The 23,303-nt window shown below is 54.9% G+C and overlaps 1 protein-coding gene across 3 annotated transcripts in view; it reads right to left on the bottom strand.

Annotated features, from left to right (window-relative positions):
* TMPRSS9 (transmembrane serine protease 9) overlaps positions 1-21,559 on the bottom strand; it is a 29,701-nt gene extending 8,142 nt beyond the window's left edge. For all 3 annotated transcript variants that reach the window (XM_042977679.1, XM_042977681.1, XM_042977680.1), the window contains exons 1-13: positions 20,566-21,559; positions 17,196-17,323; positions 14,080-14,147; positions 13,795-13,970; positions 12,896-12,937; positions 11,689-11,802; positions 9,295-9,466; positions 6,601-6,875; positions 4,519-4,655; positions 3,493-3,796; positions 3,184-3,355; positions 2,387-2,658; positions 1,686-1,822 (exon numbers count right to left, since the gene is read on the bottom strand). In XM_042977679.1, the coding sequence (XP_042833613.1) occupies positions 1,686-1,822; positions 2,387-2,658; positions 3,184-3,355; positions 3,493-3,796; positions 4,519-4,655; positions 6,601-6,875; positions 9,295-9,466; positions 11,689-11,802; positions 12,896-12,937; positions 13,795-13,970; positions 14,080-14,147; positions 17,196-17,323; positions 20,566-20,707 (2,139 nt within the window). In that variant the 5' untranslated portion in view covers positions 20,708-21,559. The remainder of the gene's footprint in view (positions 1-1,685; positions 1,823-2,386; positions 2,659-3,183; positions 3,356-3,492; positions 3,797-4,518; positions 4,656-6,600; positions 6,876-9,294; positions 9,467-11,688; positions 11,803-12,895; positions 12,938-13,794; positions 13,971-14,079; positions 14,148-17,195; positions 17,324-20,565) is intronic.
* Between the last annotated feature and the right edge of the window lie 1,744 nt (positions 21,560-23,303).

Raw genomic sequence — 23,303 nt, 5'->3', positions numbered from 1 at the left:
TCACTAAGCTTCGGGCTGGTTGTGGACACAGAAGTAGGAGCCATCACCACTTTCGATTTTGTTGTTCCCGGCGGTACACACATTCCTGATTCTTCTTTACCAGGATTATCCTGCCTGGTCAGGTACCATTACTTTGCTCTCCTGCGTGAATTTAAAACCAGCCTGCCAAGTCATATGGTGAAATGCTATTGGAATTTTGCCTGGAATTGCAGTGATTTATAGGAAAAAATGGAGACAAACAGATCTTCATAATATCGTCTTACCATCCATGAATATGGTATGTTTTTCCATTCATTCAGACCTTTTTATTTTCTTCAGAGTTTGGTAACATTCTCCACGAAAACCTTGAACATCTTGAGTTTACTTCTAGACACCACACAGATTTTGTTCCGTCAGTGGGATCCCTTTTTCTAGGAAGCTGATTTTTGCTGGGAAAAGAAACGTTCTTGACTTTGTATGACCTTGTATCAAGCCAGACTTGCTGGACTCTTTTGAATCTTTGTAGTTTCTTACTTGGCTGTGTTTTTATTTTTTTGGTAGACAGTCATGTTACTGCAGATTACATTTTTGTCTACTTCACAAATCCCTATGCTTTTCTTTTTTCTTGACTTCCCGCATTAATCCAGATGTCCTTGGTGACGGCAGGCAGCCTGGCGTGTGAATGGAAGGCTTTGTTTCACCATCAACATGATGTCGGCTGTAGGTTTCTGTTGTCTTTCGTAGGATTGGAATTTCTTAAAATCGTAATTACGAATGTTGTTAAAAAGTATCGGATGCCTTTTTCTGTGGTTTTGGAGAAGATGCCCTTTTTCCCTTTTTGTCCACTAATGTGATGAGTGGCGTTACTGGGTTCTCCTGTGTCAGACTAGATTTTATGAGATAAACTCACTATGGTTGTGATTTATTTTCCTTTTAACACATTATTAGATTTAGTCTAATATTTTATTAAGGGTTTTGCATCGATATTTCTTCAAGATTTTTAAAAATGTTTTTTGAGAAAGACAGACGTGGTAGGAAGAGGAGGAGAGGGGGAGAGAGAGGGAGGGGGAGAGGGAGGGAGGGGGAGAGGGAGGGAGGGGGAGAGGGAGGGAGGGGGAGAGGGAGGGAGGGGGAGAGGGAGGGAGGGGGAGAGGGAGGGAGGGGGAGAGGGAGAGAGCGGGGTGTGGGGGGGGCGGAATCCCAATCAGGCTCTGTGCTGTCAGTGCAAAGTCTGACATGGGGCTTGATCTTACAAACTGTGAGATCATGACCTAAGCCAAAACCGAATCAGATGCTTAACCAACTGAGCCACCCAGGCGCCCCACATCAATGTTTCCAAGACTATACATTTCCCCACTTGTGTATTTCTTTGGCCTTCACGGCATGGTTCTGGAGCCAGGTTTCCCCTAAGCTGGATCACACACACCTCAGGTGCTCACTGGCTACCCTGCGACACAGAGCAGTCACATGTGCCATAACTTGTGATTAGCTTTTTCTCCCGTGAATACATGCTGCACATTTTCAAGTTAGTGTCTGTATTTTTTTGCACACCCACCTCGTCTTCTGCTTGGAAATATGACAATTTCTCTAAACCACACATTTACAGGCATCCGGGTTCTCTTGAGGGTTCCCCTGCTCACTGTGACGCGCTGGAAACTGTTTCCCTTCCGTCTGTGAACATGTCAGGCGGCCCCCTGGATGCTCACCTGGCAGGAGTCCACTTTGCCCTCCAGGAAGCCAGCGCAGAGCATCCTGTCCGTGAGGGAGGAGTTGTAGAGTGCGCTGCACGCCTTCTGGTCTATGATGCCCACAGACGCTCTCTGTAGAATGTCAGGCTTGGTGGCTGCCAAGGAGAGGAGGCCCCACACAAGCTCACTCACAGAGCGATCCCTCTTCCATGTCGGCTACGCTGTGGCAACACCCACCTGGGGAGGGGAGTCCCTGCCCTATGGATAAAGAACCACAGCCCCTTGGGGCCGCAGGGGTCCGTGCGGTCGTGTAGTGATAAGGGGGCGGACCCCGTGCTCCTACTCAGCACCCTAGACTCTCACCAACATCCCCAGGCGGATTCCCTAGTGCCTTGGGTGACCTGCAGGGAGGACAAAAGCAGCACTAACTCTTGGGGGTCCCTGAAGGGTACAGCACAAGGGTCTCCGAGCTTTTCTACCAAGGGCCACAGAGCACATAATCATGGCTTTATGGGCCAGTCTCTGTTGGAACGACTGAGCTCTGCCCTTGTAGCAGGAAAGCCCCCAGAGACCGTCTGTAAACCAGCGGATGGACTGGGCGCCGATAAACCTTTACGAAGCAGCCACACTGCCCGTGCGCCAGAGCCCGCGACCCTGGGGGGAGCGGAGGGGAGAGGGGTTTGCAGGTGTGGGACCGGAGAGCCTGGTGGGGAGCTCACCGTTTCCCTCCTGTGTGTTACCCCAGCCGGAGATCATGCACTTCCGGCCCACAGGGAACTTCTGGATAGCCAGGGGCAGGCAGACAGGCTGGATGTACTTGTTGAAACCCAGGGGCCCGGCCAGCTCCAGCACGGCCACATCGAAGTCCAGGATGCCGGGGTTGTACTGGGGGTGCAGCACTGCCCGCTTGAGCCCCATCTTCACCGGGTTTCCGCCGACGCCCGTGAGGGACGCGGTGCCCAGGTGGGCCCGCACCAGCTCCACCTTCGTGCTGCCGACAAGGGGCCGCTCAGACACCCCGCTGCCCCCAGGACGCCAGGCACAGCTGTGGGGCCCGGGCTCTGGGGAGGGGCGCCGGGAGGACGGAGGGGCCACATGGCTGTTGCCCAAAAGTGGTCCCAGGCCGGGGGCCTGTGGACAAGGCAGGGAGCCCCTGGGGGCTCATCTCCTCTGGCTAGAACACAAGGGGCCCCTGGTGCCCTGTGACTGACAGACTAACCATGGGGCGGAGGCGAAGATGCCCCCACTTGTCCCCCAGAGACCAGCCCAGCAGAATCCTCCCCCCAGGAGCTGCGGCCCAGGTGGGGCCCTTGAGATGCCCCCCCCCCCCCAGAACCCTCACTTCTCCCGCCTGTTCCCTCTCCGGTTTGCAGCTGGACAGAACCAGTTCTTGAGCCCGGGGGAAGGGCTGCCTCCGTGTGGCAGGATTCGTGTTCATGAGAGAGGGGGCAGGGCACCGGGTGACAGAGGGGCACAGGGGTGGCTGCGCAGACCCAGGGGCTGGGGTGGGTCTTACTGGTTGAAGCAGTGGGCGGCTGACAGCAGCCAGCGGTCCCCCACCACGGTGGCGCTACAGAAGTGCCGGGAACCTTCTTTCAGGCTGACCTGCCAGGGCACTTCCCCCGACACGGCTCCCAGCCCGCCCACGATCCGAGTGGGCTTCTCCATGGCGGGCCTGGCCCCGCACTCTGTGGGGAACAAGAGAGAAGGGCCCAGACGGCACACATCTCCTTCCCGCAGAGAGCTGCCGGGAGCCAGCACCCATCCGCCCAGTCCCGCAGGGGCGCACGCCTACCCTACCTGCGCCTGCGCCCCTAGAGAGTACCTTGTGGCTTAGAGGCGGTGACTGAGTCGGGAGGCGCGGCGCTGAGGCCCAGAGTGGGCCTGGTGGGGCTCTCAGGACTGGTGGGCCGGGCAGTGCTGGCGGTGGTGGAGGCGGGAGCCGCCGTGGGGGCCAGAGGCCGGCCTGCCGTGGTGATGGCCTCCAGGATCCAGTCACGCAGCCTGGTCACTCGGGCATAGACGCCGGGGCGTCCGGCTTCCGCACAACCTATTCCCCAGCTCACGATGCCGGCCAGGAAGAACCTGCCAGAGGGCTCCTCGCAGACTAGGGGGCCTCCCGAGTCGCCCTGGGAGACAGAGGCACGCTTTTGGGAGGGTCGGGGGGCCCTGGCCGCATCCAGTCCAGATCCCAGAGCCGCAGAGTCAGAGGAGTCCCCCCTCCCCACGGGCTCCTGGAGCCGAGGTGGCTGGCGAGCCTCCGTCTGCTCTTCGTAAACACACAGCAGGACAGCTGGACAGCTGGGCTGTGGGGTCTCCAAGACCTCGCTCGGTTCAGCCTCTGGCAGTGCAAAACCCAGCCCAAATAAACATCCCCTCCTCTCCTCGTCCACGGGATCTCTGACGATGTTGCCACTTGCCAAGGCGGCCAGTGTGGCTGCCCCCGTGTCTCACTGGCAGCGAAGGGCCTGGTCTGCCCTCACACATCCTGTCCGCTCACCCTTTCCCTTCTCACTCCCAGCTCGCCTGGACTCTCACGTTCCCCCCAGCACACGCCCTCTGCCACCATTTCCCCACCTTTTCCACAGGCCCCGGTTTTGCTGTGGCACCGAGTGCAGGCAGCAGTCTCCCCCCCTCCCCCCGGCCAGTGGGCTTGAGAAATGAGACCAAAGGCATAAAGGAAAAAGGAGATCCGGAGCCGTGCTAGAAGTCAGGCAGGGAAGTCTTGGTGGCAGACTGGAAACTGTGGGCACCCCCTCTTCCGGGGCGGAAACCTGGGGGCCTCGGGCAGGTGGGGCGGGGCCTGGGGCCTCGGGACTTGTCCCCAGGCCCCAGGGGCCATGGGGCTCACCTGGCAGGAATCCACCTTCCCGTCCAGGTAGCCGGCACACAGCATCCTGTCGGTGAGCGAGTGGCCATACAGGCTGGCACACAGGCCCTGGTCCAGCAGCTCCACCGTGGCTTTCTGCAGCGTTTCCGGCTTGACCACTGCCCAGGACAGAGAGACGCCAGCAGGATGAGCGCTTCGGGGCCCCGGGCAGCCACCCCGAGGCTGGAGGCTGCAGGCCGTCTCTGCTCCGGCCCTCGGCTTCCCCAGCGGGAAGGCGATCCGCGGCAGCAGCCAGCTCGGAAACCGGCAGAGCACGCACTCCACAAATGCCCACCAGCGACCTCCGTGGCCCAGGCGGCGAAGAGGCATCCAAGTGAACACCCAAGACTGGGCTCCTTCCTCACCTCCCTCCTAAAACCTGCTCTGCCCTGAGCCTCCCCGTACCTGCTTCTGCCATCATCCTTGTCCTACTCTGCTGAAATCTCTTCTCGGCCTGCAGCCAGTGCCTTCTTTGCTACAGATTATGTTGCCCTCTCCCCACATCCTGCAGGGTGATGCCCTCCCCCCATCCCGGCTCAAATTAAAAGTCCAAGTCTGGACCACCGACCCCAGAGCCTTTGTGCATGCTGTCCCAGCTGCCTAGAGCGCTGTCTGTCCCTACACAATCTGCCTGCCTTCCCCCCTCACCCCCATTCTCAAGAAGCCCCTCCCGACCACCCTATTAAAGCTTGCAGCCCCCATCTCCACCCAACCTTAGTCTCCAATGCACTCCTTGCCACCTGTCGTCCTCGCCACCTACTTCCTTCCAGGGCTGTGCTGTCCAGTCTGGCAGCCACTGGCTACATGTGGCTATTTAAATGTAGATCTAAATGCGTACGACGCAATAAAATGTAAAAACTCGGTTTCCCAGGCACACGGCCACGGCCAGCTTGCAGGGGGCTGCTGGCTCCTATAGCGGGTGACACAAACACAAAGCACACCCCCCCCCCCAAGGGAAGCGCTCTTGGATACTGCCGGTCTGGCCTGGGAGCCCCTCATGGCGAGGCTCACTGCTCTGCTCCCTGCCCCGCCCTTGGACCTGTGGTCGGTGAACGAGGGAGGCTGAAACGAAATGTTGGTGGCCTGGGCTTAATTATCTTTATATTCCCTCCTAATTAGTCCGTGTGGAAAATACCTTTCCTTTTCAGAAGGTGTAAAAATCATACGACATTTTTCTTTTCTTTCGTATCAGGCAGGCACAGACCTGAGAAAACCCCAAATCACAGGCCATGGGCCCTGCACCTGAAGTCAGCTGCGGTGGACGCCCAGACCCTTTCGACAGGGCAAAGCTGCCCCTCAACTTGGGGGGCCCTAGGGCACCCCCACTTCCATGCACAGCCACCGAGCCAGCCTGGACAGTTTGCTCTAGAATGTTCTAGACTAGTGTCATCCAATAGGACTTCCCGCAATGATGGGACTTCTCACTGCAGGACAACCCCCTGTCCGAATACTTTATCTCATCCACTGGGTCAGAGCTGAGGCGTCACTTTCACGGTCCTTCCCTGAAGCCATCCCCACCCCAAATCCTTTTCCCTGAAGCATCCTGTGGGTTTCCTTCCAGCGCCTTCTGTCAGATTACAGTGGATTCTCACCCCTCCTCCGAGACAGTTCTGTTCTGTAAAGTCACCACAAACCCTGACTTATCGCTTCTGTAGCGTGGCTTGTGGGGGGCAGAGGGCAGGTTCCTAGGAGCCTCTGCTCTCAAGGTCCGTAACTTACGGTGTGTGTGCCTCTGAGCACGCGCACTTCCCTGAGTTCACGCTCTGGAACCCACCGCGGGAAGCAGCTTACTAGACACCCCGGCCTGTCTGCACCTAGAGACGCCAGCCGCCACTCTGCCCCAGGGGCCATTTTAGCAACCACCCACAAAGAGCACAAAAACGCACAAAACGTGGCAGTGAATAGGCCACGGGAAGGACGCCGGTTTCTGGCCTGAGCTGAACAGCAGGGCACATTCGCAAATGGCACAGAACTGCCCAGAGTACCCTCTGGGGCGGCGGGCACCGTAGGCACGGAGCGCCAGGACCCCCGGCCGCGGGAGGAGGCAGGGGCGGAGCGACTTACGGAAGTCCTCCTTGAGGTAGCCCCAGCCGGAGATGAGGCACTTCCTCCGCGGCGGGAAGACGTGCGTGGCGGCAGGCAGGCACACGGGCTGGACGTGCCTGCCGAAGGCCAGCGGGCCGTCCAGCTCCAGCACCGCCACGTCGAAGTCGGCCGTGTCCGGGTCGTACAGGGGGTGCGGGGTGATGCGGGCCACGCGCACCCGCACCGTGCTGGCCTCTGCGCCACTGAGGTGGGTCGTGCCCGCGTAGGCCACCCACTCCGCCGGGTCTTGGAACCTGCGGGGCACAGAAGCCACAGCTCCAGGGCCCACCCGGCACAGACGGGCAGCGGGGGCGGCGAGGGAGGCACCCGCCTTGGGAGCGGGCGTGATTAGGGTGCGCCCCGAAACTCAGTCATCACGCGACTTTGTCGAAAATGGAAATGGATGCACACGAACCCATTCCACGCCAATTTTCAGCATTTGAAACAAAGACAGATCTGGGTGCAGAGTGTTGGGGTGGGGGCCAAAGCCCACAGGCCTTGGGATAAACCGTGTCTTCGCACCATACCGCAGAACGTCCAAATGAATGCCGAACCCACGACAAAGTGCGGACATTTTACATAAACACAAGATCTGGCTGCCCCAGCCCCACTCACCGCCCAGGCTTCCCAGAGCCCCGGCCGGTCAGATCTGCTCTGAATTTCCCAACTGGACATTCTGTTCATTGTGGATTTTGTTTTTTGCGTTAATTTTTATTTTTTTGCAACATGACATGAAAGTATTACTTGTCCTAATGCCTGTTCTGGGCAACAGCTGACACTTTGCCCCCCTCCCCGCCCCCCCCCCCCACCCCCGGCCACCAAAAGTGCCCCGTTCTCCTCACCCTACTCCTGGCCTTGTAGTGGATGTTCCTCGCGGGCCCCGTACAGGGTCAACGGACGGAACACCACGCTTCCCAGCAGAAGCAGGGGACAAGGCCGGGTTCTGTCTCCCAAAGCCCTCCCTCCCCTCACCCACCCTCTCTCCGTACCTTTGCGGAATCATTCTGCTAAGTTCAAGATCAAAACTCTTACTGCCTTAAATAAGTTTTACCAGAAGGAAGTTTTACCATGTTACCAGAATAAGAAAGAAAACACAAAGGCAGCTCTAACGGACCCTTGGGACAAGTGGGGAGATCGGATGTGGACAGGGCGCCGGATGCCAGCGTGTGGCGGTGGGTCACGATACTGTGGGTGCGGGTGACAGTGTTCCTTGTTTGTACAGACACGTGCAACAGAGTCAGGGGGACGCATCACGGTCAGAGGGGAGAACATCAAATGGTTTGGCAGGAAAAGACGCAGAGCCGCGTGTGTGTAGGTAAAGACACAGCAGGAGCGATGGCTAATACGGGAAAATGCCAACGCGTGCTAAAATCAGGTAAGAGCACACAAATGTCTGTCGTGCCGTTTTTTCGTCTTTTCTATCTGCTTAACTACTGCTGTAATAAAATATGGGAGAACAAAACTGAATGGAAAAATTGCCACCTACTGTCCTGAGCTGTGACTGGTTCTGGCATCCGTCCCCAGGCTGGCAGCTGAGGCAGACAGCAGGCTGCACGCGGGGCCCGGCAGCAAGCCAAGGGCTGTAAAGTACTGAACCATCTGTCCAGACTGCCCTGCCCTCTCCCTCAGGTCTCCAAAGACTGCAGCAACCAAACGGCAATGCCTGGCACAGAGGCTTCTGGAACCTTCTCCCACTTTTGACCAGCTCCATTCTGCCTGGCCACTCTGGTTTGTTAACGATTCTGACCATCCTCAACAACAAGCAACGAGCTGGTTCAACAACAGGCAAAGAGTTCAAACACATGTCTCTAAAGAAGACATACAAGTGGGCCACAAGCACAGTCAGGCAGCACGGGACAGCCGCCGCGGTGGCTCAGATCAAAACAGCAGATGACGACAAGTGCTGGGGAGCACGTGGAGACACCAGAGCCTTCTGCGTGGCCGGCGGGGATGGAAAATGGTGCGGCCCCCGGGGATAACCATACGGTGGTTCCTCAGAAAGTTTAAACACAGAATTACCAGGTGACTCAGCAATCCCACTCACGTGTCTATACTCAGAGGCACTGGAAACAGGTCCCAGTTCACAACCACCAAGAGCTGATGAAAGCACTCGAGTGTCCCTCCATGGATGAAGGACAAACACAATGTGGTCCATCCACACGTTGGGGTATCATCCAGCCTCAGGAAGGAAGGACGTCCTGCCACCTGCCACCATGCGGACGGACCCAGAGGATACCATGCGCAGTGACAGAAGCCAGACACAGAAGGACACGTCCTGCGTGACCCCACTCACGGGGGGTCCCCAGAGGAGTCCCGTCCACAGAGACAGAGAGCAGATGGTGGGAACCAGGGGAGGGGCAGGGACAGGGAGTCTGTGCTTCATGGGGACAGAGTCTCAGCTTGGGGACATGGAAAGTTCTGGAGATGAGTGGTGGGGGCAGCTGCACAGCAGTGTGAACAGCAATGCTACTGAATTGTGATGGTTAAGGTGGTAAATTTATGTAGTGTATATTTTACCACAACTTAAAAAATAAGAACACATTCAGATTCAACAACAGAAAAGAAAAAGAAGGGAGGGGAGGGACAAGAGAGCTCCACGGGGCTCTAAGGACCCCAGGAAAGGCGGTGCTCCGGGAGTGGGACAGAAGGCAGGACCAAGGGTGCAGGGCTCACCCGTTGAAGCAGTGGGCCGCGGACACCAGCCACCTGGCCCCGATGACAGCAGCCCCACAGAAGTGTTCCTTGTTTTCTCGAAGGCTGACTTGCCACGGGAACTCTCCCGGGGACGCTTCCACGCCACCCACGATCCGGCCGGCTGTCTTCCAGCCGGGCTGTAGACCACAGTCTGCAAGACAGAGGTCACCAACCAGGGCCCTCAGAGGGCAGGGCCGTGACTATGCTCCCACCACGTCTGTGCAGAATCGCTCATCCCTGCCACCCTCTCGTTCAAAGACGTGCTCTAGGTCCCTTGCACTTGGCTTTGCTGACTCCTTTGGGGCCCCCCAGCCCTCGTGTGCCCCACCTCCAGCTGCCCAACAGGTCAAACACCCAAGGCTGCATGCACCAGGCAGTGGCAGAGAATGTCTCTGCCGGGACCCCTTCTCTGCCTCAGGCACAGGTGGCCTTCAAGCAACCTTCACTTTTCCACATTACACCTGTCATGGAGCTCATGGCCAAGGGCGAGATCCAGGTGGGAACTCCACACTTTCGACTTGATTCGCGGGTGTGCCGACTCATAAAGCAAAGGGTCGACCCCTTGCTTCCTCATGTCTCTAGCTGCCCAGAGGGCACTTTCTTCCTTTTCTTCCCCACACAGGCCCCTCCCTCTAGGTCTCCACTTCAGCTCATGTTGTCATGCAGCAAACAGTGAACTGAGAAGAGCTGTCCAAACACTGCACATCTCAGAGAAAGTACTGTTGCCCTTGGCCACCTCCTGGGAGGAAACCTCTAAGCTCTTGGACTGTTGTTTGAGAGCAGCTTGACCTTGACCTGCCTGGGGACTTGGGTCACCCAGAAAGTTCATGGTGACTTTGGGTCACGTGGTATCACCTTGACCTCTTGAGGGGCTGGAAACTCAGTTTTTTGGGCTGAGCTGTGTCCCCCGAAAAGATGAAGTTTTAACCCCCAGTACTTGTGAGTGTGATTTATTTGGAAATAGGGTCTTCAGAGATGATCAAATTAAGATGAAGTCATTAGCGAGGGCCCTGAATCCAATGACTGGTGTCTTCTTAAAAAGGGGAAATTCGGACAAAGGCACGCACACAGGGAGAATGCCATGTGGACGTGATGGCAGAGATCTGGTGACACTTCCATAAGCCAAGAAATGCTAGACATCCACCAAGCCCCAGAAGCCAGGAGAGAACCATGAAACAGATTCTCCATCACCAGCTCAGAAGAAACCAAACCTCCTGCTACCTTGACCTCGGCTTCCAGCCTCCAGATTGTGACAGGGACCGTCCCTGTTGTCCAGGCCACCTTGCTTTGGCAGCCCTGGGACTCTCACACCTAAAGTGAGCTGTGCCGGTGCTACCAGCCTGTGTGACCCGGGACACCAAGTCTCAGCGAGTTTCCCTGGCTGGAAACACTTTGTATGTGTTCACGTGCTGCTGCTGCGACTTTCAGTCCAGCACTGTCCCGTGACCGCACTGGGCAGCGGGGAGCCTGCCCACTGCCGGTCTCGCCCACTCTGTGCCCGGTGCACCTCTTCCTTTCATGACCTTTTCACTGGGAGAAGCTGTAACCTTGCATAGGAGGACACCTGAGTTCTGCGAGTCACTTTTGGTGAGTCACGGACCCCGAGGTGGGGGGTCACAGCCGCCAATTTCAACTGGCCTCCACAGATCATCCAGGTCCAGGTGCCACACGCTACCAATGTTTCCTCCACCGTAGACTTTGCAAGTTTCAAAGTTCTTATACATCCATCTTTTCATGGGATGCCATGTTTCAGCTTATTTGGTCCACTTTTATGTCCAGTGAGGTTTTATAATTTTATAGAACTCTACAGGCTTGACATGCTCATTTTTTGTTGCTACTGATCACATGCGGGATTTTTTGCATTTTATCTTCTAACCCGTTGTTAGTTGCATAAAGCAAAGGAATAGCTTTTGTATGTGTTTGTGTTTCTCGTACTCTCCCCTCCGTGTCAAACCTTCTCATTTTCTAATCCCGGGCTAGTCAATTTATTGATTCATTTATATAGTCGATCACATCCACTGTGAATTATGATGGTTTTCCCTCTTCCTTTCCACACTTCAACTGCTGCTCTTACCCTATTGCATGGGCTAACATCGCTAGAAAACGTTGGCTCCTCTTACGGCACTTCCACCGTGAGATTCCCTTGCTCGAAACCCACTGCATATAGGACAGAGCGCCAGTTCCTGGCACTCGAGGCTTATCACGCTTCGGCAGGGACCCATCTCACAGGCGCCCCCTCCCTTCCTCTGCCCAGCTCCAGCGATGCCAAGCCCAGGTGGCGTGTATAATGTGTGCAGCGGGCCAGACAGCAGAGACAGCAGCTGACCCCGGAGAGGGGACATGGCCCAGATACCAGCCAGACAGGGGACTGACCACAGTGGGCCTCATCAGATCCGTCGGAGCAGTCCACTCTGTCGTCACACTCCGGGTTCACTTTGGTCACACACTGGCCGTTGCGGCAGGAAAAGGTGTTCTCTGGGCAGTGACCTGTGGGCAGAGAAGAACCAGGTTCCTGACCCCACTCTGTATCTCCCGGCTGCAGCAAGATTCCGCTCGCTACTCAGAGCCTTCAGGGCATGGAAAACATCTCTTTTTTGCTTCCTTGGCCCTAAATGTTTCTGAAGTAATTTTCTCAGAACCAGTACGGAGACACAACACGAGAATGTCAGTCAGCACACAGGCCAGGACAATGTAACAGACGTATAGGCACACCATGTGTGCTTCCACATTTTTGAGCGCCCATGTATTTTTAAGTAAGACACGGGTGAAACTGAACTTTTCGGGGCACCTGGGTAGCTCAGTCGGTTAAGCATTAGACTTTGGCTCAGGTCATGATCTCATGGTTCGTGGGTTTAAGCCCCAGGTCGGGCTCTGTACTGACAGCTCAGCCTGGAGCCTGCTTCTGATTCTGCGTCTCTCTCTTTCTTTGCCCCTCCCTGCTCACACTGTCTTTTTCTCTCTCAAAAATAAATAAAACACTAACAAAAGTATTTAAAAAAAGAAATCGAATTTTTCAAGTTGTAGTAAAACATACATAACGTGAAGTTTACTATGTTAACCATTTTAAGTGTTCGGCACACACGTGGGGCCCCACTGTTCTCTGCGAGGGCATCCCGGGCACTGTGGGGGCTGAACAGCACTCCTGGCCCCACCCCCTCCAGGCCAGGAGCCCCGCTCCTTACTACCAGATGTCCCTGGATACCACCCAGCATCCCTTGGGGCCAGGATCGCCCCTACTTGAGGACTCCATGTGGTACTCGTTCTTTTTTCTTTTTTTCCAAACTGTTTGTGTTTTGTCTTTTAACAGCAGATCCCTACCACTTTTCCAAAAAAACCCACCAGTAATGTTTTCTCTTACTCGTATTTGGCCACGTGTACTTCAGCGTCTCATCTTTCCATCTCTTGCCCACACAGGACTGTAAGTCCGTGCCTCCTGGCCCCCAGAGGAGGCTGGTGTGCAGAACTAGCCTTCACTGCACTGGAGGGAGCCCTCTGTGTCTGAAGTCTTGGGGAACCTCTCCAGGTGACTCTCTGGAAACTGCAGAGGGCAGGGAGCTCCGTGGGAGAGGGGAAGACATACCTGATTTTAAATCTCTTTCTGTCCATGGCGCTTTCTGGCTTCCTGCAGTGAAATGGACAAGACATGTAAGCTCATCCAGTGAGTTCTGTAGTTTTTTGAAAACATCGGATTGCAAGGCAGCTGCACGGTCTATCATAGGAGCCACTTCAATTCTAACTTAAATCAATTAAGATGAAACGCAACGAATCATTCTGTTGCTTGGTCTCACTGGCTGCATGACAAGCACTCAAGGGCCACACAGGCTTAGTGGCCACCATAGTGGACTGTGCAGGCACAAGACCAAGGAGAGTTCAATTCGCACGGACGCCGAGGTTACTAAGACTCAACCAGCATGTCAGCATTGGTGGGCAAAGGGGATAAATGTCCAGTAGGACAAGGTCAAGGCAAGCAGTCTTTAACCTGATGACAGACTGAACGAACTCATGTCTGGTTCTCAAATCACGATGAACTGCATCATCAGATTTTATGTGAAGTTTTGGTTCATGATACGGAATCTGCACCATCAGATCTTAGAGCACAGCATTTACTCTTATTTCTATACCAGGATTGGCAAACAATGGCTGCAGGCCAAATGCGGCCTACCATTTGATTATGTGTTAAAGTTTTATCGATACACAACACTGCCCATTTATGTATTGTCTTTAACTCTCATGTGACAATAGCAGAGTTGAGTGACCTCGACCGAGACCCAAAGGGCTGCAAGGATGAAAATATTTACACTCCGGCCATTTGCAGGTTGCTGTCACCTGGTCTCTACTAGTGAGGGTAAAGCGATGTGCCTGTGTTTTCTTTTCAAGGGAGGGAGCAGCTGTTGGAAACCTAAAGTTTAACGCAACGTTCGGCTGCCACCTCCCCCACAGCCTCCCCCTGGTGTCTTTCAGGGTCTATAGCCTACTTGCCTGTGAGCTGGGCAGACACAATGGTGCCGTGGGCAGCCAGGGGGATACCGTGCCCCTGCAGCCTCGCTCGGAGTCCCTGCCGCAACAGCTCCTCCTCTAGGCCCAGACTCAGTGACTGCGAGGCTTGCAGCAGGAAGTGCAGCCGGAAATGCACGAAGACGCTGGAATTCCCATCCCTGCAGGGAGGAGAGAGGCCTTTGGGGAGGGAGGGCTCCTGCTGGAATCTTCTGGAACCTCTTGGGTGTCCACCGGGGTTCCTTCGCCTGAAAGGAGGCCCTGACCCACCTGTAACTTAGCACGGTGCAGCCCACACAGCTGGCCTCCAACTCGGTCTCCCGGAAGCTGCTTACAAACTGCAACAGAAACCACAGCAGCACGCGCTAAGGCCACGGGCTGGGCGGCTGTCCCGCAGGGACCCGCGGAGTTGGAGAGGGCACGGAAACGCGCCTCCTCTTACACTCAGTACACCCGGCAGTCACAGAGCCGTGTGCGGGACAGGGAAACTTGGAAGTTATTTGGATGAAAGTACTGCCCCATCAGCAGATGGATGGATAGAATGTGGCCCATCCACACGGACGGGAGCGAGGCGCGGACACGAGCTGCCTATGGGACAGACCCTGAACACACAACGCTCAGAGCGGGAACCAGACACGAGAGTGTGGTTCCCGTGTGTGAAACGTCCAGAACAGGCACATCCACAGACAAGAAAGGGCTTCATGGGTGCAGGAGGCTGGGGAGTGACAGCTAATGGGGATGGGGTTGCTTTTGGGGTTGGTGGAACATTCCGGAACTAGACAGAGGTGATGGCTGCACAATTTTGTGAATATACTAAACACCCCTGAAGTGTTTACTTTAAAAATGGTTAATTACATTTTACATGAATTTTTACATTAAAATAAACTCTGCTTTGTGCAACCAGACGCCATTAGGAACTTGCTTATCCTTCGTGTGCTGTTCGAGTGACCACTATCCACAGTCTCCGGTTTAGCACTGAAGGGCCCTCATCCTGGGCACCGGGATGGGTGTCACTCCAGATGCTGTCCCCAGCAGCACCAAGGTTGGGGGTCCGGAGAGTCCCCCCGGCACATTATGTGACCTATGCCTAGGGCTACCAGATGTCTCCGTTTACCTGCTCTCAGTGGAGTCGCTAACAGCATCCCTGTTCCCAGTCAGTGTCCCGGCTTGGCTGCTAAACCGGACGCTCACCACGCCAAAGCACAGGATACACAGGTCTCCCGCCTACAACTCCCTCTGACCTGCTTCTCTTCTGTCCACTCTCCGAGCCTATGTCCCCCTCACCCACATTCAGACCTGCACTGGCCCACAGAACAGCACACAAATCTGGGAAATGTTCTTTACCTGCCCTGCCCCACGTGGCAGCCACGGGTCACACGTGATGACGGAGCATTTGACACATGGCACGGCTGGTGCCACAGGGGGACGGGTGTTTACATTTTAGTTAATTCACACTTAGATTTAAAACCAGATACTCTGCACAGTTACCAGAAAACTCTTAAGAATACTTGGGGCAACTTACGCATGTACATTTATGGAATCTACACACTTATGGATTAAGTATTCCTGGTGACAATTTAGCAACCGCATGGAGATGTGAGTGTAAAACACACCCGGGTTTTGAAGACTCAACACAAAAAGAGGTGAAAAGTCTCATTAATACCCACTTTACGCTGATGACATCAAATGATAATATTCTGGATACCGTGGGTTAAGTAAAACATATTAAAATGAAGCCTACCTGTTTCCTTTTCCTTAACACAGTGGCTAGGTAATTTTAAATTATGCACGGAGCTTCGTGTTATACTTCTGGACAGAGCTTTAGGGCATGTGGCTTAAATCAGCAAGCTGACACCCATGGGCCAAATTCAAGTCGTTACCTGTTTTTATACAGTACACAAACTAAAAATAGTTTTTACAGTTTTAAATGGTTGGAGAAAGTCAAAAGAAAAATATTCATGGTACGTGAAGATTATACGAAATGTTTATTTCGGTGTCCATAAATAAAGCTTTATCGGCACACAGCCACATCCATTAATTCACCTGTCCCCTGTGGCACCTCTTGAGCTGCCTCAGGCCAAGGTGAGTAGCTGGGCCAGAGAGTGTCTGGGCCCCGAAAAGCCAAAGATCTTGCCTGTCCCGGTTAGAGGAAAAGTGTGTTGATCCCTGGTCTGGATGGTGGTGCCTTGTAACTGCCCCCCTGCTTTCCCATGTCTTATCACACAGCCTCCAGGCCACAGGCAGACTGCTCGTCTCAAAACGTGAATTCTTCCCTAGTGACCCTTCTGCTCTCTTGCGATGAAATTTAAAACATTTTCTTTAATTGAGATATAATTCACCTACCTAAACTTACCCTTTAGAGGTGGACAACTGGATGGGTTTTAGTGCATTCGCAGAGTTGTGCAGCCATCACCACAACCAATTTTTGAATATTCCATCAGTCCCAAAGCAACCCCATCTCCCCTAGCACCCACGCCCCACCTCTCCCCAGCCCCCATGAGCCCCCTTCCCATCTGTGGATGAGCCTCTTCTGGACATTTCACACACGCGGACTCACACCCCGTGTGGCCTCTCGTGTCTGGGTCCCTCCCTGAGCGTCGTGTGTTCAGGGTCCGTCCTCAGGGCGGCAGATGTGGGTGCCCTGCTCCTGCTCCCGGCCGAGTAACGTGCCCGTGTGCGCGCGGGCCTCCTTGTGTTTGTCCATTTACCCATCGATGGGCATTTGGGTGTTTCCACTTTTTGGCTCTTGTGAGTCATGCCGCCGTGAGCACTGGGTGTGCAGGTTTTGTGTGAGGACATGAACTTTCATCTCTCTTGGGTGGACACCTATGAACAGAATCACTAGATCACATAGAAATTACGTTTACCCTTCTGACCAACTGCCTGCCTGTTTCCACAGTGGCTGCCCTCTTTCAGGTTGCCACCAGTTGTGTGTGAGGCTCTGGTCTCTCCACTGGAATACAACTTATTTTTTTTTTTAAGGTTTATTTTTATTTTTGAGAGAGAGAGAGAGAGGGGCAGAGCATGAGTGGGGGAGGGGCAGAGAGAGAGGGAGACACAGAGTCCGAAGCGGGCTCCAGGCTCCGAGCCGTCAGCACAGAGCCCGACGTGGGGCTCGAACCCGTGAACTGTGAGATCGTGACCTGAGCTGAAGTCGGACGCCTAACCGACTGAGCCACCCAGGCGCCCCTGGAATACAACTTTTAACCTTTTAAAAGTGCCTACGAGCCAGCGGGGGTCAGTCCCCGCTGCCCCGTATTCCAGGGGCCACCAGCGCTGGCCACAGTGGCCTCAACCTCTCCGCCCCGCACGCCCTCTTTCCTGCCTCAGAGCCTGCCTGGGCTTCTCCCCCACCGTGCTCGGCTCGCCACCCCGGCCGCCCTCACCAGCCATTCCAGAGCGGGCGTCAGGGTGCGGTAGTAGTCCGAGGCCTCGTGCTGCAAGCTGTGGGCGTAGCGGACCCCTTGCAGCTCCGCCGTGTGCTCCACGTCGACACCCTGTGTAGAGAGGGAGGCTGCGGACAAGACCAGGGCCCCGTGAGAGAGCCCAAGTTCGGGGTCAGGGTGCAGTTAAGTCAGCCTCAAAGGCCCCCAGCCACCCAGGGGCCATCACCCTGACAAACAGGTGGCGGGCCGACTGCCAGGGCGCGGGGGGGGGGGGGGGGTAGGCCCTGAGTGGTCGCCAACAGTGCCCCCCTTCGTCTCTCACACAGGTCTCGGTTTGGTGACGGACTCTACGGGCAGCCGCCTGAAGGCACCGGCCGTCCCCAGGTCCCTGAGGACACGGTTAGCTCCTGCTCACCCCTGGCTTACCAGGTGTACCTGGCTCAGGGCCTGAAGCTGGCCTCACCAAGAAATGGCCTCAGGAGGAGCAATTCCCAACAAATGCCACAGGGGGGTGACCACAGCCGGGAGGCACCAGGACCCTCAGCCAACAGCCCCAGGACGCCACCCTCTGAAAAAACAGGGTTTTGCGACTGTTGGAAACACGGCGTCAAAAGCACTTAATAACAGAGAATCGGACCCATCAATACAGAGAACAAACCAATGGGTACCAGAGGGGCGGGCGGGGGAGGGCAGAGGGGTGCAGAGGACAGGGTGGCACGGTGCCAGGAGTCCAGCCAGTGACGTCGGGGTGGCCGATGGCAGCCACGCTCACGGTGAGCACAGCCCAACCCACAAGGCTGTCCCGCCACTACGCTGTATACCCACCAGTAGCCCCTAAAATCCACTTTGCTTTTATTTAATTATCCATTTAAAAAAATTTTTAATGTTTATTTATTTTTGAGAGAGAGACAGTGAGAGCGTGAGTGACGGAGGGGCAGAGAGAGGGAATCCAAAGCAGGCTCCAGGCTCCGAGCTGTCAGCACAGAGCCCGACGCGGGGCTCAAATTCGTGAACTGCGAGATCATGACCTGAGCCGAAGTCAGATGCTTCATCTACTGAGCCACCAGGCGCCCCTACTTCGATTTTAAAAAGTACGTGGCAGGGGCGCCTGGCTGGCTCAGTGGGTACAGCACACAACTCCTGATCTCGGGGCTCTGAGTTCGAGCCCCACGGGTGTAGGTGACTTAAAAATAAAATCTTAAATATAAAAAAAAAGTACACAATAGCAAAGAGTAACAATCATCACAAAGTTTTAAAAGGACACAACAGCAACCACCTAAAACGTGAAAACGTGGGTTTCTGCCACGAATAGATCAAAATAACACACCAGTGAAAAATGATCATAACTGCAATATAAAAACACGAAGGTAGCAGCCACATAAACCATGACAGCTGGGTACCAACTCTATTTATTGTGAGTGAATGTTCACCTAGAAAAATATTTCGATATTTATGAATACCACAGGATATATATACTGTAAGCCAATTCCTAAAACAACTGTTTTTCTCATTCGAGAAACTAAAAATAAAGAGAAATGAGCGTTCTTCAGCGTGGGCCATGTTGCCTACACTCTGTACGCCAGCTAAGCCTTTCTGTTTTCCCTCGGAAATAATGACAGACACACAGGAAGCTGCAGAAATAGTACAGAGGTCCCAGGGGCCCGACCCCCAGCTTCCCTGAAGGCTAACATTACCAGCTAACACTTTGAGCTGTCTGGGAAGGGGACACATTTGAATTTTAATTAAAGAAAACATTCTAGGGGCACCTGGGTGGCTCGGTCGGTTGGGCGTCCGACTTCGGCTCAGGTCACGATCTCGCGGTCCGTGAGTTCGAGCCCCGCGTCGGGCTCTGTGCTGACAGCTCAGAACCTGGAGCCTGTTTCAGATTCTGTATCTCCCTCTCTCTGACCTTCCCCCATTCATGCTCTGTCTCTCTCTGTCTCAAAAATGAATAAACGTTAAAAAAGAAAAAAAAAAGAAAAAAAGAAAACATTCTAAAACTTCTTAAAGCCTTCCTTAGTTTCAGAGGTCCTGATGGGGATTGTATTTATGTTGTTCCCCAAAATGTATGTGCTTCTGGAATGCAGGTGTGAAACCCCACCCCCTGCCTCTCCCCAGTGTGAGGACACTGATGTGCTCACACCTATACAACCACACACATGTACACGCCGCACGGACACACGCCTACACATCCGTGCACACTCACGTGGCACAAATTTTCCTGCATTTGACTCCCACAACCACTAGGGGGCCTCTGTCAGACACACCAGGCTATATTCCACACTAGATCTATTCCAGATGTTCCAAATATATGCATAAAGTGCATAATAAACATATCTGTACTATATATATGAATCAAGGAAACCCACACAGCATTGCCAGCTTACAGTTTTGCCACATGGCAACATTTTCCCTCAAACTGCCCCTTTGTATCGTTATGTTTTTTCACGAAAAGGTGACCTTCACATCTCCAAATAAAACTGTAGGAAGCTTATCATCTCAGAATAAGCCTGTTCCAGAGCAGTGCTGCCCAGCGGAAATTCCTGTGATGACAGAATGTCCTAGATCCACACTGTCCAGTGCAGTATCCGTGAGCTGCCCACGAAACATCGCTGGTGGGGAAAAGGAACTGACTTTTAAATGTTACATAATTCTAAATAATTTTGTTTGTCTGTTGGGGTTAAGTAGGCTTCTGCCCAGCATGGAGCCCCACGTGGGGCTTGAACTCAGGACCCTGAGGTCACGACTTGAGCTGAGATCAGGAGAAGGACACAACCGGAAAACAATTTATGCACATAGGCAAACACGTTCTTTCTTGCTATTCGGCACCTCTCTCTACTTTTCCAAATGTAGGCATCTCTAGATCATTCTACTGAAATATAAAAAGAGCTTCCTCTGTTTATGTTTCATAACTGCAGCCCAACATTGTACAGAGACCATAATTTTGTATGGTTAACTCTAAATAATATGACCATCTACTGAAAGAAAATAGGAAATGGGGCCCACTTTGGATTGTAGGAACATAAACCACTGTTCATTCCTTACACTGTATACTTTTCGGTACTTTTTAAATTTCTTAAAATTTAAAAGAGTTCATTTCGCTGTTTCCATTTTCACCCCACAGCGAAAACTTCCTTGGAAAACCTGGTCAGTGGGAAACGTGATTATGCGGTGCCTGGCCCCCTCCCACGCACCACCCACCCCAGACCGCCACCCCAGGCCCTCAGGCTCCTGGCCTGCCTTCCATTCCACACTTGCAGGCTCAACCCTTTGGTTCTGGGATCATAATGTGGATACGACTGAGCCACTTCTAAACATCTTTGCGCAAGTTGCCCAGTGTGTGAACCCACGCGAGCCCACAGCCACTTACCCATGAGGACTCCCAGGGTGACCATGATGATGCTGGTGGCCACAACAACGCAGAGGGCCATGCGGCAGCACGAGGTGTAGGGAGCTGGGACTTCCTTGGCTGTCCCAGGCACAAGCTGTAAGTCACCAGCGGTGGGCTCCATGGCTCCTACACACTGGGAAGGCGACCTGGATGCCAGCAAGAAAGGGCAAAAAAACAGGGACAGGGCTGGAGGATGCGTCTCTTCCCCTAAGCAACGGTTTTACTTGTGCAGATGTGGCAGCCTCCAACAGTGCCCTAGGTGCCTGTCTTAAAGTCATAAAAGGCGGCACAGCGTTGATTGCTGGCTGGGCCTGTGCATGCGGGCTCCCCCGGGTCCCCGGGGTCCACTGCCAAGACGGACGCGTGACTTCCTGGTCGCCGTATAACAAATCACCGCAAACCTAGTGTCGCCGAGGAACCCAGATTTATTACTAAGCAGTTCTGGCCTCAGAAGTCCTAACATCCAGGCCTGGGCAGGGCCGGTTCCCCCCGGAGCCCCAGGGAGACCCGTCTCCCCACTTTTCCAGCTTCCAGAGGCGCCGCATCCTGGGCCCGCGGGGCCCTCCTCATCCTCACGGCCAGCAGCGCGGGGTCCGCCCGGCTCTCTGCCTCCCTCTCGTGAGGACCTCGTGAGGACGCCGGGCCCCCGGGGCCCCCCCGAGTCACCCCCGCCTCAGGGGCCTTGACAAGGACCCCTCTGCCACGTGAGGCGACACATTCCAGGCTCTGGGACTAGAACGGGTAAGTCTCCGGGCCACCGCTCCGCCTAGCGGCACAGAACACGCGGACGCAGAGCGAACCAACTGGAGCCTAGCCGAGCGCCAGCTCGGGCGCCCGCGCCGTGCTTCGTGGCCCTGGGGTCTACGAGAGCGTCCGCAGCCGCCAGCATCCCTGGCGGAGGGACAGGCCTCGACGCGCCCTCGGCTGACAGTACGCGGGGTACTTATCCTCGTGAGGGCCTCAGCTCCGAGAGAGCCAGAGGCAGCCATGCGCTCCTATGGTCACGTGTCCAGCCCGCCCCTACATCCCAGTCTCGCGAGAGACCCGAGACGAGGCAGGCCCTGCGAAGCCACCGCTTGGTCGTAGTCCCGCGAGAGACCCAACCGAGGTCACGCGAGGCCACCCGTCGATCGCGGTCTCGTAAGAGACCCAGCGGAAGTCCCCCTCGGCACGGCCTCGATCGTAGTCTCGCGAGAAACTCCGCTGAGGCCGCGCGAGGCTTTCTTGCGAGGCTGTCTCCGAGACGAGGAGCTTCTGCGTCTCTTCGGTCTCCTCCCGGGAAGGGGTGAGGAGAGTAGCTGCAGCCTGGCCGCGCCGGCCTCCTGCTTCCTCCTGCCAGGTAGGCCGAGTGCGGGCGGTAGGTCGGCCTTTCCCTCCGGGGGCCTTTGGTCCTCCTCGTGCCTGCACCCTCTCTGCGCCGAGCGGGCACAGGGCTGCTCTGGGGGGTCCGTGGGCACCAACGGCAGGCCTGGGTGTCAGGGAAAACACCGGGCGCCCAGATGCGCTTGGATTTCAGATGAGCAGATCCTGCTTTCGCAGCACGAGTGTGTCGCTGGCCTGGCTAATTTTACGTGTCCTCTTGGCTGGGTTGTGGCGCCCGGTGGACGGGTCAGACGTTATGCTAGAAGTTGCCGTGGAGGTCATGGTTGGACGTAACTACCTTTGCAGGGAGTAGATGTTGAGTAGAGCAGGTGACCCTCCCTCTTGCGGGTGGGCCGCATGCAATCAGTTGAAGGCCTTCGGAGACTAGGAATGCCGCCTCCCGGCGGCCTTGGGGACTCGAGCTGCAGCATCAGCTGTGCCCTGGGTCTCCAGTCCGCCCTGCGGATCGCGGGCTCGCCAGCCTCCACGTGAGGCCACGTGAGCCAATTCCTTAAAATCCTTCTGGCTCTGCTTCACGTTGGCTGTGTTTCTCTGGAGAACCCCGATTGACACAGCCCCTAACGCGCCTTGTACAACATTTGGGACCTACTTACGCTAAAAAAAAAAAAAAAAAAAAAAAAAAAACAAAACAAACCAAACAGTATTTGTCGTTCGCTTGAAATTCAGATCTATCTGACTGTGCTGTATGTTTATTGTTAAGGCGGGAACCCTATGCTGGGGCCCAGCCAGAATACTCCATCCTCAAGGGAGTGTGTCCCTGCCGGGAATGGCCACTCCATGCCTCCCCGCCGCCATCTGGAGCTGAGGAGAAAGGGGAGATGTGCGGGGGTGGCGGGGAGTGAGGCTGTGTAACACTTACCCCTTTATTCTCACACTTGAGCCGAATTGCCTTCTGAGGAGCCAGGGGATCTCTAAGAATCACTTGATGAAATGTTTTAGGGACAAAGACACCAAGATTCACCTCTGTGATTAGGGCTGGAAACCCAAGTTTAGTGTATGAGCTCATTGACGCGCACCGCCCCCCCACCCAAACGCACACACTATATTCATTCAGCCCCAGCTGCCCCTGCTACCCCCCCAAGCCTGTGGGTTTTCTAAGGATTCCTGTGTTCTCCGAATTGTCTTGTCATCACTGTCATTAGGACACAGAAGGGGCCCGATGCTTTTTAGCATCGAATATAGAAGCACTATTCATTCGGCTTTCTGTCTGTCTGATATTTGTGACGGGCCAGGCCTGGGTGCTCTGTGCCGAGTCCCCAGCCCCGAAATGAGGCAGATGGGATTCTCTGAGCTCAGAGAGCTTAAATCAGAGTGGCAGAGCCCAAAATAAATTA

This window comes from Panthera tigris, chromosome A2, assembly GCF_018350195.1.
Source record: "Panthera tigris isolate Pti1 chromosome A2, P.tigris_Pti1_mat1.1, whole genome shotgun sequence".
NCBI classification, from domain to species: Eukaryota; Metazoa; Chordata; class Mammalia; order Carnivora; family Felidae; genus Panthera; species Panthera tigris.
Note: the sequence above shows the minus strand (reverse complement) of the source record. Positions and strands in the feature narration are given on the sequence as shown.